Genomic DNA, 18,300 nt, shown 5'->3' on the forward strand with positions numbered 1-18,300 from the left:
TACGTTCTTCTAAAGCTGTGCATTAAATACTGAAACACAAACCACATAGGCATTTTGGTCTGCCTATGAAAATTCATATTTTTCTAAGCAGAAAAAGCTGTTTTAACAAACATGCAAAATGAAAAAAAAAAACTTACATTCAATATCAAGGTACATGCTCTTTTGGTGCCCTCCGATTCTGCTTGCAGCTTCACAGTCGTACCTCCCGGAATCGGTCAAGTTCACGTCTCGAATGTGCAGGGAGGAGCTTCCGCGCTGCCCTTTGACTTCGATGCGGCCGTCGGGGCTCTGTTGACACCGAGTCAGGAAAAAGAAAGGCTTTATGCTTTTGTGGGAAATGAGGACCAAGCACCTGGCGTTTATGACATACATGGTAAATAAAATAAACTTTTACATATATTCATTTTTTTCCAAATGGTAATGTTTCTATATTTATGATTTATACTTACTTGCTTACCCATATTATCTGTCCACTTGCTTAAAGGGAAACTGACACGTGATAAAAACTTAAACACAAGTTTTATCAACCTCTTTTATTGAGTATGCTCTTGGCTTTTTAAAAAGCTTCCATGTTCTTCCAGGAAGGGATTTGTTGGCTTCCAATTATGTTCCTTGTGCACATAACAAAATAAGAACAATACCTTCCAATTCTGCCTAAAACCTACCAATCAAAATAATACCCTGTATCACTTTAGTTGTATATCCACTAAGTAAGGAAAATGTATCAAACTTTATTAAAATTAAAGTCTTAAGGAATTTATGGTTTTTATTCTTTAGTAAATGGAACAGCACTGTTCATAAGCATAATTAGTACCAGATGCAGATAAATTATTAAAACACAGTACTAACTTATTCTTAGGAAGTCAATGGAAACTATATAAGGATGATTAATTACTTACTCTATGAATATTGACTCAAATAAAGGAAGTGCTTATAATCCAATAGTCTATAGATTAAATTTCAAATAAGAATTCTTGTGTGCAACAAACTTAGCTTACCTAAAATTACTTTCTTAAATCACTTAAATACTTTTATAGCACACATATTAAACCAGAGATAGTTTATTAATTAAACTTTACCTCACACCATCAGAAAATACATTGAACTATTAGCATTTTATAATTTATTTGAAATGCACTTTACTATTATTGAATCAATTCTTTTCAATATTTGAGGTTTTAGTGCTTCATAAATATTTTATGACATACATTTATTTTGAAATATGTATGCTATTATGTAACATTATAATAGTTGTTTAATTTTCTATATGACTGAAGTTCAATTAAGTTTTAATATATTTGTGTAGTTTGTATTTTTAAAATTGGTGTTTAATCATTTTCTTCATTAATATCAAAAAAACTGTTTTAAAGCTCCTTTTCAAACATAAAGTTGATTGGGGCACAATATGATTCTTTTTTGCTGTTTAATTTTATATAGGCATTCAATTACTATATAATCATAGCAGTCCCTCATAAGTCATTACTATCAGAAAAAGTTTTCAAAAATCAAAGAAACAAAAACATAGTAGGGACGCATTATGCAACTTAGATAAAAATTTCTAGGCCAAGTGCATGTTCCCCACTTGAGCATAGCTAAAAAAAAAAAAGGTATGTGGTTTTCCAGCAGAAGGACACTCTTTTCTGCCAATTTTTAATACGCCAAGTCCATTTAGTTAATTGAGAGAAAAAAAGCAAAAATCCACAAAAGTTCAATTCTGACTGAGTAAACCCAAAAGCAATATGGCCAATTAGTTATACAAATAACTAAGTTTCAATGATTACTCAGTTATTCTTTGGTCCTTACCTCACTGTGCCTCTATCATTGGACTGAAATGAATCCTCCATCCTTCCTTTTGCACTGCCTCCCCTTGGCTTTCAGAAACCCTCATTCTGGTTTTCTCTATTTCACGTCTTTGGCTACTCTTTGGTTTCAGTCCCAATCCCCTCACTCCCTGAAGTCTCCTGTGTTCTGTCCTGGACTCTGTTCTCTTTTCTGTTAATATACTCTGCTCAGTCCACATCTACACGGGTTATCTTTAGTCACTCTTTCTCTAGCCAGCATCTCTCTTTCCCTGGAGCTTTGGGAACGGATATCTCACTTGCAGGACTTGTCCCTCTGGTGTGTATCTCAGTCTGGCATGTGCAGGCTTGAACACATCACCTCCTCACCCACCATCACCTCATTTCTCCACCTTGTCTTTCTATGGATGATACTAATTGTTTTCCATGTACCATGCTATACCTGTTTTTGGTTCGTTTCTGAATCTTTGTCTATTTAAATTCCTAATTATGAGCAATCACAATTTATCTTGTTCTACTTTATCATTTCCAATTTTCAGCAATTGTGTCTTGTAGACTTATCTGTTTTTCTCTTTTCCCATTTACAGTCTCCGTGGTGCTGCTGAGTTGAAACGATATTGACAGGCGTCTCAGGATTTCAGAGAGAACAATCACAATGAGGCTGCATGTGACCGAAAAAGACTCCCTGACTCTGCAGAAGTCATCAACATTATGCGATTTCCTGTGTTTCTCTAGCAAAAAAACCATTCCAGCTGCAGAAATTATTCCTTGTGAAGCTAAGAATATGTTTTTTAAAGCAAACTTTTAATTCTCATAACAACTTTATGAAGGTTTCATATCCTCTGTGCTCCACAATCATAAATAACATTGTATTCCCTTCCGAATCGAGCTCCTGCCCCTCAGCCTGACGTTTAAGGACTTCCATATGGCATCACTCTGCTGTCTAAGCACACTTTACAATTTGGTTCCCATTAATCTGAATTACTTGTACTGTCATGAATATCCTGTGATTTCCATAAGCATCCTTCACTGAAGACCTGTCTGAAATAATCCCTCCTTTATCTCTTCCACATTAAAACAGCAAGGTTCGAGCATCATTCCTATAATTTTTTTTGCCAAAAATCAATTTATATTCAAAATAGTTCCTGGTTCACTATGTTATATAATTATTATATATTTTATAAATTTTGCCACACTACAGTTATTATATATACTTCATCATCTATTATTTATAATTATTACATTGGATTTTGTGCTTTTCTTGGGACAAATTGTCCTTTTTAGTTTCATTGAAAATTCACTTGTAGGGTGAATATTATAGTTCAATAAATATGAGAGCAATTTTGCAGTACTTGCTGTGAAAGTCACGTGGACCAGTGCTTATACCATTACATTGGGATAAGCAATTATATTTTGCTTATACCAATATATGAAAACTATTATATTTTAATAATAATTAAAATATATTTGGTATCTTTTAAAATGTAACATATATATTGGTATATATTATACCAATGCTGAAAACCATTACATTTTAATATAATAAAGTAAATGGTGAAGTTATGGTGAAATTTACATATAGCTTGAGAAAAGAAAATATAATAATTCTTAAGTCATTATTTGCTATGGGTTAAACAAATGTATCATCTTTATTAGAATGTGACAAAATACCATATGAAAAGCAAATCCTTAATTTTTCCATTCAGAAACAATATTCTTTTGCAGTATTGAAACGTAAATTCACCTCCCTTGAAAACTAAATAGGTTCTCTTGTTGTTGCAAATGATAGGTTTTTAACTTGAAAAACTATTCACCTATATAAAACTAGCATTCTATTAGTAAATTAAAAAGGTTGCTATTTAAAAGTTATTAATGTGTAATTCACAGAAATTCTAGAAGAATGTAATTTCTTTAGGAAAAAGTGTGACTCCCCAGGCAATCATAAGTCACTTTCAGACTTGGCAGTGGCTCTTTAATAATGCACAACATGCATTAAACCCAAATATTTCCACGAGAAAATTGAAGTCATTCCTGCTCATCTCTGACATTCCAAAGGACATCTCTTTGTGCTACAAAAACGCATTACACATTTCTGAAAGAAAATTCATTTATCTATTGGCTTTTATTCACCACCTACTAAAAATTCATTTATGGCACCTGACACTTGATTGGGACAGGTTAATGGACATGTGAGCTGTCCATCTAGTATTATCAGGTTTGATCACAGCATCAGTAAGGTGATTAAAAAGTGAAGTCTCTGACTGTACATTATTATTCTAATTCTTGACAGAGAGGCACTCTCTGAAATTTGATTTGGGCTATATCCTTTGCTTTTCCAGAAATTGAGTTTCAGAACTGCTTATTTGTATAGCACTTTGATATTTTTATGAAATAATTGCTAGGCCCTGGCTGGCATAGCTCAGTGGATTGAGCTCAAGCTGCGAACCAAAGTGTCACAGGTTCGATTCCCAGTCAGGGGACATGCCTGGGTTGCAGGTCATGACCCTCAGCAACCGCACATTGATGTTTCTCTCTCTCTCTCTTTCTCCCTCCCTTCCCTCTCTAGCAATAAATAAATAAAATCTTTTTTATAAAAGAAATAATTGCTTATAGGTTATTCCTTTCAATCATCCATTAATCAAATAACTGTGATAACTGTCTTTTTCAGTTTAGTGCCAATGTGAATAGTTTGTTGTCAATTTAAATTGTTGGACATTTAAAATTACATAATAAATTGTGCTTACAGGTTACAATATTTTTGTACCCTTACATTACTAGAATGTATTGACAAATTTAGAGTCCAGTTGTAGTGCGCACCTGAAGTAGCAAGTATTTCTGTTCTTTCTTCTTCCTTACATTCATTACTTTGACCCTTCTTGAAATCACTGTCTCTTTCTGGAATTTTTAAAAGAATGTGGACCATGTCACTCAGTTACTCAACAAGTTTTTTTGTGTAATTATTCCACAATAAGCATCAAGGCCCTGGGGATACATGCTGAGCAAAACAGAATAGTTTCTACCCTTAGTGGAATTAAAGTTTAACAGAGAAGACAGATATGAGTTTTAAAATATAATACAAATAAAGTGAAAAGTACTGTGTAAGAACGACACAGTTTCTATTGGAGGTAAGTGAAGGTGTGAGGTAGAGTCACAAGTATGGTCCCTGGTAAACTGAAGTGTGGATTGAGATTTGAAAATGGTGAAAGAAACGTGGTGTTGTGGAGAGATCAAGCAGATTTCCCCAGAAGATACAGAAAAGAAGGGAGGGAAGCCAGCAGGTGCACAGTAGAGAGGGCACCTGGGACCTCCTGATGCTGGGCGGGTAAATAGAGAATGCTTGCAGAACCCACGACAAATGCAGACATGCAAAATGCATGCCTGCATTGTATATCCTGTGTGCCTTTTCATAATGGCATTAAATCTGTACTGAATGTAAATGAAATTTAACTTCAAATACTTGAGGGTGGCATCTAGGAATAACTTAAATATGTAAAGAAGAAAACAGATGCTCTCTAAAGGTTATGGCATTAATTAACTCAAATGAACACTTCACAGGTGTATTACTATTGTGTTGAGTCGACTAATTTCTGAAAGAATTTTAATTCTAAGAATTTAAGAATTTAAGAATTTTAAACAGAAACATCCTTTCTTCCTTATAATATGTATATACTTACTTGTAGCCTCAATTTCTCTTTCCTCTGGGCTTGATCCCAACTTCCTAATTTTATTTTTACTTGCATTTCATAAACTGAATTTTTGTATTGGGTTAGACAAAAAGTCTGAATTTTTTTTTCCATAAAATAAAGGACACATTTCTAATTTTCACCAATAACTTTATTGATTTGTATATTTTGAGTATGTCTGCTGTCTCCTATTATTGGTTCCTACTGGGAGAGGCCAGGAGTGCTGCTAAACATCTTCCAAAGCATAAGACAACCCCATAGCAAAGAATTATTTGGCCAAAATGTCAATAGTAGCAAGGAAATTCACAAAACACTTTTGACATGTTTGATCAGTCACAGCACCTTCTCCATAACTACACAAATGATTTTTGCATTTCTGTTGCATTTTTACCTTTCTTGAAATAATAAAGCATATTATACCAAAAAATGTTGCATATTTTCTTCCATCTTCAACATTAAAATGGCTGGACAAAAATTCTCCAATTTTGATAAATTTTTTAAATGCATGCTACTATGACAGCTGTCACAATAATATCTAACAAAATTGTTTTGAATGAATTTAAAGACAACTAAAGTTTACTATACCATTGTGTGGGAAAAAAACTAAACAAAAGTTTTGGTCAACCCAATACAATTACCCCTCTTCTTAGCAGTGTAAGTTGATGTAATAAAGAATAATATGTAAATTAAACCTTTTTAATTTACATACTTTCTTCATAAGGCTATAGCGTTCTTTTTTTGTACATATAGTCAATAATTTATTCAACTAGGAATTGAGTTTAACAATAACAACAGCTAACACATACACTAAATGGTAGTTAGACACAAGTCTAAATGTTCCACATTTAGAAGTTCACTTAACACCCATAAAACTGCTATGAGATTGAGACTAATACCATTCTAATTTTAAATATGAGTGCATTGAGGTGCAGGAACATTAAATAACTTGCCCAGGTTCCACACCTCTAAAAAATGATAGCAGCAGAATGTCCAGGCTTTTTGACCCTGCAATTCATGTTCTTCTGAATTACTTTTGCTAGATGGTTTACCACCTGAGCCGTAACAGTGGCAGAACTATGTTGCACTATGGCCAGTTTTCAAGCACTGTACTGGGTTCTCAACAGAAAAATGGATAAGGAAAGAAAAGCCCTTAGGCTCATAGGTCAGGTCTGAGAAAGAAAAAAAAAATCACAAGTCATACATAATACAGGCTGGTAGAGAGAAAGCCTAATGCAGTCTACAGATGTCAGGGATGATTTCTTGTAGGTGTTTCCATCTAAAGTGTGGCCTGAAGGAGGATACATATAATAAAAAACAAGGAATCAGACTTGGCGCACAATATGAAGGGCCCACTACAAAATAAAATGTGAGACCTCTTGCTCAAAATTATTACAAATTTCGAGACAACAGCAGCAGCATATTAAACCATAGAACACTTCTGAGCATCGAGTTCCATGCTATTGTGTAACCTCATAAAGCCAGCTCTAACTAAACAAAACAGAGAGAACGTTAGGAAGGAAATGGAAATGACACGGGTGTGGACTAGACAGGTAACAGTGTATTCAGAGGGTTGAAAGAAGCTTTTTGGAGCTGGCATAGCACGTATAAGGTGAAGAGGGTTGAGAGGAGAATACCTGGAGAGACAAAAGACCTTTTATAAAGAACTTCAGAACTCAAGGGAAGACCAATGAGAATGTGAAAAGATGCTCAACATCATTAGCCATCATGGAAATGAAAATCACAGTACCACTTCACACCTCCTAAAAGGACTATAATAAAAAAGACGAATAATAACAAGTGTTGGTGAAGATGTGAGGATATTGGAACCCTCGTTCATTGATGGTGAGAATGGACACTGGTACAGGTGTTTTGTATAATATCTGTGACTATTTAACTTAAACACTTAAACAAAGGGCTATTCTATGACTCAGGAATTGCACTCCCAAGAGAAAGATATATGTCCACACAAAAACTTATACATGATTGCCTGCATCATCATTATTATTAAAGCCAAATAGCGAAAGCAACCAAAATGTCCATCCATTGGTGCATGAATAAATAAAATATGATATATCCATGCAATGAAACATTTGGCAATACAATTTCTAGATGGCTTGATGGTATCTTTGTCTCTACTTTCCATCAGGATGACTGTCCCTGCAGAGATACCACGAGTTGGGTGTTTAAGGCCAGTCTTGTGGGATTTACATGGACATGAGTTGTGTTACCGTTCACTGGTTTTACATTTGTTACAATTTAAACAATCAGATTTCACATACTCCAAGTTTATATTAGTCCAAGCCATATAAAGTAACCTGACTCCCTGTCTATGGCATCACCACTATTTGTCATGGTCATTGATTATGAGGGGGGCTCTCAGAGAGTAAATCAGAATGTGACATAGGTGACTGAGTTATGGCTGACCATAAGTGCGGCATAAACGATGGTGACTTTGAATAACGAGATATTAATTTTTGTTGTGAGTGTGTGTGAAATTCTATTCAAATGTGAGGATAATTAAACAAAATATTTCATAGTAGAGTTGTTCTGAAAATTCAAGACGTGACGTCGGGCCCTTAAGTGTGGGATGGAGTAGAAGAAACATTTCACTGATACAAGACACTTTTCTGTGTCAAATTTCACTGCTTTATCCAAGGTTAAGAAACCAAGAAAAATAGGATTATCCCTGTTGTGTTTGAATTCCCAATATTCCTGTATATATTTCATAAGAAAAATGAGGGAAATAACAACTGCTTATTTAACAAATCAGTAAGTGTTGCTTTCGAATCTTGGCTATTGTAACTAAAACTGCAATGAACACAAGAGTGCCTATAATTCTTTCAAATTAGTTCTTTGTATTTCTTTGGGTATATACCCAGAAGTGGAATCATTGGGTCATAATGCAGTTCCATTTTTAATTTTTTGAGAAACCACCAAATTGCAATCCCACCATCAGTGTACAAGGGTTCCCTTTTCTCCACATCCTCACCAATACTTGTCTGGCAGGTGCAAGGTGATATCTCATTGTGGTTTTAATTTACATTTCTCTGATGATTAGTGACACTGGACATCTTTTCATATGTCTATTGGCCATCTGTATGCTGTTTGGATAAGTGTTTCTTCAGGTCTTCTGCCCACTTATTAACTGGATCATTGTTTTTTGGTATAGAGTTGCATGAGTTCTTTATAAATTTTGGATATTAAGCCCTTATTGCATGTATCATTGACAGATATTTTCTTCCATTCATTAGGTTATCTTTTCAATCTGTTGATGATTTCTCTTGTGTGCAAAAATCTTTATAACTTGACATAGTCCCACTTGTTTTTCTTTTACTTTCCTTGCCTAAGAAGATTGACCAGAAAAAAAAATATTGCAAAGAGAAATATCAGAGATTTCAATGCCCACGTGCCTATGTTTTCTTCTACATGTTTTAGCCAAAACCCTGTCGATAAGAGTAGTGAACAAAAAAAGGGCATACATATATACAATGGAATATTATTTGGTCATATAGTAGAATGAAATATTACCATTTGTGACAGCATGGTGGGACTTGAGTATATTTTGCTGAGTTAAATTAAGTCAGACAGAAGAAGGCCAATGCTATCTAATTTCACTTATATGTAGAATCTAAAGAACAAAATAAACAAACAAAATAGAACAGACTCATGGTCCCAGAGAACTCACTGCCTGATGGTTGTCAGTGGGGTGGGTTTGGAGGGGTGGGTGCAAAAGGAGAAGGGATTAAGAAGTATGAATTGGCAGTTACACAGTATTCATGGGATATGAACTACAGCATAGGCAATGTAGTCGGTAATAATGTAGTAACTATGCACAGTGCCAGGTGAGTATTTGAAATATCAGGAGACTACTTTATAAAACATGGGATTGTCTAATGACTATGCAACGAAAACAGATTAATATGCTTGCAACTAAAACAAAAATAATATTTGATGTAAACTGCAATTGAAAAATAAAGTCTAAAAATCAGGACTAAAGAAGAACAAGGAGATACTCAGATCTAGACATTACATCCTCTATTGAGGTACATTTTTGTATGATGTCACATAACAATGAGAACACAGAAAGAGACCTGAAAGAATGAGATATATTATAATTCTGAAACCCTGTTCAATATTTATGATAAGATGGTCAGATGTACTGCTATAATTTATGCCACCCAATTGCATTTACCCTTGTGAATATTGATATCACATCACTAAACCAGACTGATATGGAAGTAATGTGAGTGATCACTAAGAAAGCACTGAATAGATTGTTTCATGGCTTTCAACACGCCATAGGTTAAGGTCAATGTAGTTTTCAATCCAAAATTAGAAATGCTTTGCTAACACAAAGACAGCCTATTTATTAGAGAAAAGGCAAAAGATTTATACAATCTGAAGAGAACCCAGAGTATAAAAATAGCCTATTAGGAAGCAGATGATGTATAATATAGGAATTGGAATGGTACAATATTTGTACCTGTTGAATCTGAGTGAGACACGGGGTTTCACTACACTGCTCACTAGCCTTTGCTTTTGTTTTAAAATGACTTCTTACATTTTATTATGGAATTGTTGAAACTTCATACCCAAGATGGGATTAATTCCTTTATCTTGTTTCTTGAATTGTGAATACATGTAGAGCAGATCAGAACCCAAATTCAAGTCTCCAGGATGCTGTTACAGTCTGCTTTCAAACCCATACAGTTTTGTACTGAAAGCCACTGAGATTTGTATGTATATTTTGCAGAGTTATCACAATATAAGTTGTCTTATACACAGTGCATGGTGTTTGTTGCTTTTCCTCACATCTGGTTAGAATTGCATAAGACTATGCAGGCTCAGTGACAGCTGCATAATGAATGTTATTATAATCAATGATATAGTTAGTTAACCAGTGTCTAAACAGTATGGTGGTCTAGTTCATATTATAGACACATTATTTTTGAAAAAGAACAGACACCATATACAACAGAAAGTAGTATAACAATGTTACCTGAAATGCTTTAAAAAATGCCTGATTATATACGTGTGTGTGTATGTGTATAAACACACACACACACATACACATATACACACACATATATATATAAAATCTGAGATATGCCTGAGATACACACATACACACATATCAAATGTTAACTATAGAGACTACTATTTCCTTTTAGTATGTTTTTATATAAATCCCTCTAATACATTCTATAAGAGAAAAGTATACAAATATTAAATATTTGGGGAAGATTCTTTCTTTGCTTTATTAAATGGGACAAATAAGGGCTCTATTCTGAGTCTTGTTAAGCCAGCACTTCGAGTGTGAAAAACACAGGACTGCTCAAAAATACATACATTATAGTCTATTTTCTGTTTCATTTGGACAGGTTGTATTATTCTGTCTTTGAGTTCACTAACTTTTCCTCTGTATCATCTAATTTGTTATTAGTCTCATTTAATATTTTTTGCTTGGCATTTTAAAATCTCTAGTATTTTGATGTAATTTGCTTTGTATCTTCCATATCCCTCCTTATTACACTCATGCTTTGTTCTGTCTTGTAGCACACATGCAGTACATGTAAAAATAGATAAGTTAATGCTCCCATGTTCTAATGCTATCATCTGTGTCACGGATGGCTGTTTCTATTGGTTGACTGATGTGCCTCTCCTTCCTATGGACTATATTTCTGCGTACGTTGCATTTTTGTAAATTTTTTATTGGATGCCAGAACTTTGGTTTATATATTTTGAGCACTGTCCTTTTTTATTCCTTAACATGCATTTGGTCAATTCTGAGACACTGATAAATTAATTTCAAACAGTTTTATTCTTCTGAGGATTTTAAATGGTTAGTATTGATATTCAGTTTATGACTAATATGGTCACACTACTAAAGCAACATTCTTTAGTATTTATTTTTTATTGTTATACTATTAGAGTTGTCCCAATTTTTTACCCTTTGACCTCCTCCAACCAATCCATTCCCTGCTTCCAAAGTTAATCCCCACATTGTTGTCCATGTGCATGGGTCATTCATACATGTTCTTTGACTAGTCCTTTTCCCTTCTTTCCACCATAACCCTCTTCCCTTTCCCCTCTGGCCACTGTCAGTCATTTCTATGTTTCTGGTTCTATTTTGCTTGTTAGTTTATTTTGTTCACTAGATTCCTCTTATAAGTGGTATCATATGGTATTTGATGTACACTGTGACTTTAAACAATGACAATGATTAGTGAAATTTATGACATAATGGGAAGTGCACTGATCCCTGAAAGAAGAGAAACAAGTGATGTGAGACCTATGACTCCCAAGCCTACTGTCCAGAGCAGGTTTTCAGGCTGTAGCACATGAAGTTTCTGTGCATAAAAAGAACAGTGTTTTTATGTTCCCCTATGGTTGTGGATAGTTTCCCTAAATATGTATACTTATCAGTACTGAGCTGACAGCTCATGGGGAAAATGCTGAAGATCCCTGGACCTCTCACTCTTAGAATTTTTCTCTCCTCTACCAAGCTTTTACTCCTCCCAGATCCCCCATCCTGTGAACTGCAGTATCCTTAGTCACTCAAACTAATAACACTGCCTCCTCAACTAAAGGAGATGAACAGAAACATCATTCATGTGCTGCAGCGTGAAAACTTGCTCTAGACAGTGGCCTTGAGCAATCACAGGCTTCACATCATTTGTTTCTCCTCTTTCAGGGATCAATGCACTGTCCATTATGTCCTAAATCTTGCTGTTGTTGACATTGTTTAAAGTCAGAGCAGATGTCAAGCCTCATTTATCCATTACACCTGGAAAGAGAAGTTCTAACAAGTATTTTAAATTGTCACTAGTTCCACTCTTAAAATTAAAAAAAAAACGTATTTATCATCTAGTGACTGCCTTTTGTCACAGATATGAGAGCACTCATAGTATACCACATATTGCTATTGAACAGTATCACCTGATTCGGGCTGGTTCCACAAAGTAGAAAAGTAGCTGCCAATGTATACATATGATTTTTCTTCCTTTCTTTTTTAAGAGATTTTATTCATTTATTTCCAGAGAGGGAAGGGTGGGAGAAAGAAAGAGAGAGAAACATCAATGTGTGGTTGCTGGGGGGTCATGGCCTGCAACCCAGGCATGTACCCTGACTGGGAATCGAACCTGCGACACTTTGGTTCATAGCCTGCACTCAATCCACTGAGCTATGCCAGCCAGGGCTGATTTTTCTTCTTTTCAAACATCACATCATGCCAAATACATACTCAAATATTACCATCATTATATATGTGTGTGTGCATATATAAGTATGTATATAAATTTTATATAAGTAATTATTTATGATTGTCGTCATATGTGATGGCATTATTATAGCAAACGTGCTCCTTATTGAATACTGAGTTATGCTGAATGAATTACATACTTTATTTTGATTCCACATAACTACACATTGGGTGGGAGGTTTAAGGAGACAAAAAGCCTCCGTATTTTATCCTTAAGTTATTTCATAGTTTGACTTATATATAACAATCACGGTTAGTTTAAATGAAAGCAGTCTTTATTTCTTGTAAATGTTTTATATAAAACATGAACATAAACACCAAAAACTACTCACCATACACCAAAATACCAAAGTCACAATTTTCAAATAATTATGTCACACATATGAAGAAGCAACCTATCTCTAACAGATGACTGTAATTAAAACTATGTATAACAAGTATATGATCTCCACTGAGCAGCTTTTGTTTGGTTTTGGTTTTGAATTTTGTTTGTTTTGTTGTAAATAAAGCAATTGTCCACTAAGATAAGTTAAAACAAAGACTGCATATGCAAACCAAGCTTTTTATAAGTATTAGAAGTCTTAAATTAAATAAGGAACTCTTCAAAAATGATCTAAAAGTTATTAAGATAATAAAATGTTACATAGGAGAGAGTTATAAAAGTTGACTAAATTTTCTTAACCCAAAACTATACATTTTATTAAAACTGTTCCTAAGTCTGAGATAAATGAATCAGTGGTACAACCTTAAACCTTAAGAAGGAGAATATACATAGCGAACTTCATCAAAAACATTAGGAAAAAGTATCCTGATACTTTTCTTAAAGGAAGGTAAAAACTTATGGATGAGACAGGTCTGTAATTAATCTTTTCAGTGACATATATCAATCATGAGGATGAGAAAGATATGAACATTATGATTAAAGGAAGTCAGGTGGAGATAAAGACCCAGAAACCAGAGGTGATATAGAAGATCACAATACCTTGGTGTAAGAAGACCTAAAAATGATAAGAAATGGTCTCATCAGGCTTCTAATTGTGCTGCGATATGTTGATAATAAAAAGGTACAGTGCAGATTGTTATAAATTTTATGAGAAGATATTTAAAAAATATAGTATTGGTAGATACATATGCAATATGCCATCTCAAAGTGCCAATCAAAAAAAAATACCAAATGATTTTACGCATATGCGGAATCTAATGGACAAACTGAACTAACAGGCAAAACAGAGAGAGAGACTCCTAGATAGCAGGATGACAGCTGTGGGGGAGGGGGAGGGATCCTGCAAAAAAGGAAAAGGAACTCATGGGCATGGACAACAGTGTAGTGATTGCAGGGAGTTGGGGAGAGGAGTATAAAGGGGTTAAATGGTAATGCCAGGAAATTCAATTAAAAAGCTATTTAAAAAAGCGAGCCAGGCATGTTTCCTGTAATACAGGAAATGGTGGATAAAGCCACAGTAAACCTCCAACACCTTCGCATGGCACATACAAAAGGTGTGTCGTTCTATTGCTTACGAACCGCTGCTTCCATACAACCTGTGTGTGAGAGCCCCTTGATTATCATCGTTCCTATCATTTGGATGCAAAGGTGATTTTAATTTATGAGCAAACACATTATTAATTCACTAAGCTCTCAAAGGATTACATCGGTTTACTCAAGTTATTATTGGATATGCTATTATTACATTAGTGTTATGTGTCTTTGTTTTAAATTTTGTCCCTATATTATTCCAAGTCCTACAACTCTGTTGGACATAGTGAACTTCAGGATTAAATGCAAATATCCATGTAGCAAATCAACTCATGTTTTTTTTTTCATGGTTCATATTCTTAACTGGCTTCAAATTTTGTAATTAAAAAGAAAACAATAGTGGCCTACAATTTATTTTTAGTTTACCTTGTGAACTCAACAATTAACTTCACCAAACTCATAGTTAAAGACTATCAAATCTATCGTATAAACTTCTGTTTGGCAGTCAAGGACTGTCTCAGCAAACCAAAACGTAACTGGAAATGGCACCTGCACGCCAAAGATCTGTGACAGTTTTTGCTACACTTAGGACTTACAATGTGTAGTGAGCGCTCTAGGTGAATTAAGCATACACACCATTGTAAAGCCTGCAATGCTCAAAGACTGATGGAGGAAATGTGAAGTCTTATTTGGCTGAAATAAATTGACCTGGATAGTAGGATATGAGGAAAAAGTTGTGGCCACAAGGAACTGGAAGGGTGGACTATCATATAGAGCTACTTAGGGAAGTAATAGAAAGGGTTTCTAAGAGATGTGAGAAGCTGTTGGATGCTTCTGAACAAAAGAGTGATATTATTGGGCTTATTTCAAATGGACCAACCTAACTATTTTAATGAGAGTAACAACAGCAAGGGTGGATACGTGGAGACCTCCTTAAAAAACATTGCAATAGTCTAGGTCAGTAATTATGACGGTTTGAGCCATTCATTAACAGTTGAATGGTCACAAATGCTTGAATTTTGATTATATTTAAATTGGGCTAATAGAATTTGCTAAACAATAAAATATGGAAATAGTAATATGTCAGAGTCAATGATAACTTCGAGAATGTTAGCCAATTGAATGAGATCAGGGTGACTGAGGGAGAAACAAATGTGGACAGGATGTTTAGAGCTGGACTGGATATTTTCACTTTGAGATAGTTATCAAATATCTAAATGGAGTTGTCTCATAGGCCTTTGGATGCAGAAGAATGGGGGTTAGTAGAGAGGTTCATGGTTGAACTTCTGAGTTTGCTGAGTCCAGTTGGTAATTAAAGCCATGTGACTAGATGATGTGACAAGGGAGTGAGCAGGAAGTACAGTGCTTACAGTACAATGGAGTCTGTATTTAGGATCTCGTAGTTTAATATATACACATATATATGTATATACACACACACCTATATATGTATATATATATATGTCCTGCTACAAAACCATACTAAAGTCATTTTCGGTATGAGAATAACATTTCCCTCCAAAAAATTATTACAAAATTGTGAACTACCCTCACATCTTACAAACAGGACAACAGTGTCTTGTAAAAGAAAATTCTCACAATTGATTTAAAAATAAAGTCTATTAATAATTGTTTAAAAAAAAGAATGACATTTATATTTTAAAATATTTCCAGAATTCTCCCCAAAATAGTTTTAATAAGGACATGTTATATTTATGACTAGACTTCTAGCTGTTATTGAAGCTGTGGTCCAAAAAGGAAACTTCAGAAAGTTGTAAATGATTGAAAACTCACCTCTCAGCAAACTCAGAAGCACTCAGGAAGATTTCCAACTTGCCTAATTATATTCAACCACCTACATCAGGTGGGTAATTGAAGTATCCACTTTGCCTACTGCCCAGCAGGGACCTGTGATATTGCTGAGAGTACTAGTATGAAAAAATGCATGAGGCAGACCTTAAAAATGTCATTCAAATAAAAAATCCTTCAGAAAACCCATTTTCTTTGGAAAGAAAAAATACATAGGCACTGAAATCTACAGGTGCTAGGAGTAGGCTTTTAGCATTCTTCTCTACATTCAGAAATTAACATTTTTTCTAATGTAAATATATTACCAAAGCAATCTGTTTTTCTTATAATTGAGTTAAATGGAAAAGGTATATAGAAAAAGGATATTGGAAACACACTGTTGCACTATATTAGATTATTAGAAAATCATGAACTGAAAAATTAGTAAGGAGCTGAATTTTAAAAGGGTTTGGCATCAGAATAAAAACTGTATCTTAAAATGTATGATTACCTACTGAGTCAATAGAGACATTTGTTGAATAAGAAAATGTTAAAGCTTGATGAGGACTTATTTTATAAATAATGGCACTTTACTTCTGAAAAATATGACAATTTGTCTGATATCAAAGAGCAGGTAAATGACAATCTAGGTGTTGAAAAAAACAATCCCTGTTACAACTACCACATAATATTATCCTACTAAACTCTATTTTCATGAACTAGAAAAAAACAGAGATAACATGATTAGGTATCCACAGGTTATAAATATGGACTTTTCTTGTGTACCTTACTCTATACATAGATATAGAGAATATATATCAAGAATATCAAGATCATCTTAGGTTTTTTGAATAAAGATTCCATGCATGGTAAGTGTGTTGGTATATATTTGCAAACAAGTATGCAGGTAGCTTTGTGATGGAAGAAATACAGCATTGAAGAGTAATTTCAAACAGAGAGGATCTTTACAGAGTATACACACAAGAACTATTTCTGGGAATTCATAAAATAAAACCCAGGTCTTTAATTTTCTCAAAAATTTACCACATCAGAGCGCCCAGGGGCCAAGCTCAGTCAGAGCTCTAGGACTGAGGCTCAGTCAGGTGTGTGTGTACATAGCTCCTTATGTGATTCTGATGTGTAACGCTCATTCAGTGTGGCTCCCCTGATTAGTGACTCAAACATCTACCTTCGTAGAGAGGCAGAATCTCATGGTAATAAAGATGACTCAAGATTCCCTAATGCACCTCACATCAAATGAAAAGATTTTCCCTTAGACACCGATGATTTTGCAAAGCCTGTTAGAAAAATTCAAGGGATTGGAATTCTCTCCTTTGAGATTTAAAACATTCCATTTTCTATAACTCCTGATTCTTGGAATGGGTAACTTCTGCTCTTGTCATACTATTGCCTGTATTAAGCAGTATGTCTAGTTCAACTGTACATACGACTGTCTTTAAAATATGTGTATATATCATTCCATTATTCAATAAAACATTTTACTGATTTTATTTGTTTTTTACATTGTAGTTCTCTCCTTGACCTCTGTTCTTCTGGTGTGTATGGTGTGTGCTTATGCGCCTTAGAATCAGGCACTGAAATTTTCCCATAATTGAATCCCTGAAAGCAGCTTCACGGCTTGGTAAAGAGGTACAAATAAAATTCCTCATAAAAGTAATAAAAATACAGCCAAAAAAGTTGCCCCAAGGTATAAGTACTTAAAAAGCTGTATAAAAATGCTAACAGACTGTCCCTCATTCTTAAAAACAATGTTATAAATATGCCATCATACTTTACTTTTTACTTTGCTGGAGATTTTATAATAGAGTGCAAATACTTGAAACTCTGCAGACTCTTTAAATCAATAATTGAGATTTTCTTGATCTCATTTTGGTAATTTCTATTTGAGAAGCGAGAGTGGGTTGAAAATCTTAAATTTTCTGCTATAATATAAAGGTGCTGCCAATTATACCATTATGTATATTTTTAAGTTTCTTTTTTAAAATCAGAGTCTAAGCAATTTTCATCAGCCTACAGCAAATTGAGAGGAGATATTCTGATGAGAGTAGTCATACACCAATACAGAGGCACATCAGAAGAATAAGTTGAATCGGGTCTGTGATAGCACAAAAAATATGCAAAAGCTATATTTGTAGCCTTGTAAAAGTTCACTTACATATTATAAGATGATATTCTGAGTACAAAAATTGCATATTTCAAAATCTCATCTTCATAAAGAAAAGACTGATGAGTTTAAATATGCTTTGATTCCATTTCCCCTCTTAATTGTGTGCA

At 34.3% G+C, this 18,300-nt stretch overlaps 1 protein-coding gene across 2 annotated transcripts in view; it reads right to left on the minus strand.

Annotated features, from left to right (window-relative positions):
• The window catches only part of NCAM2 (neural cell adhesion molecule 2), a 415,656-nt gene that overhangs the window by 113,458 nt on the left and 283,898 nt on the right, over window positions 1–18,300 (minus strand). For both annotated transcript variants that reach the window (XM_028505156.2, XM_028505157.2), the window contains exon 9: window positions 138–288. In XM_028505156.2, the coding sequence (XP_028360957.1) occupies window positions 138–288 (151 nt within the window). The remainder of the gene's footprint in view (window positions 1–137; window positions 289–18,300) is intronic.

The sequence above is a fragment of the Phyllostomus discolor genome, chromosome 2 (genome assembly GCF_004126475.2).
Source record: "Phyllostomus discolor isolate MPI-MPIP mPhyDis1 chromosome 2, mPhyDis1.pri.v3, whole genome shotgun sequence".
Classification (NCBI taxonomy): Eukaryota; Metazoa; Chordata; class Mammalia; order Chiroptera; family Phyllostomidae; genus Phyllostomus; species Phyllostomus discolor.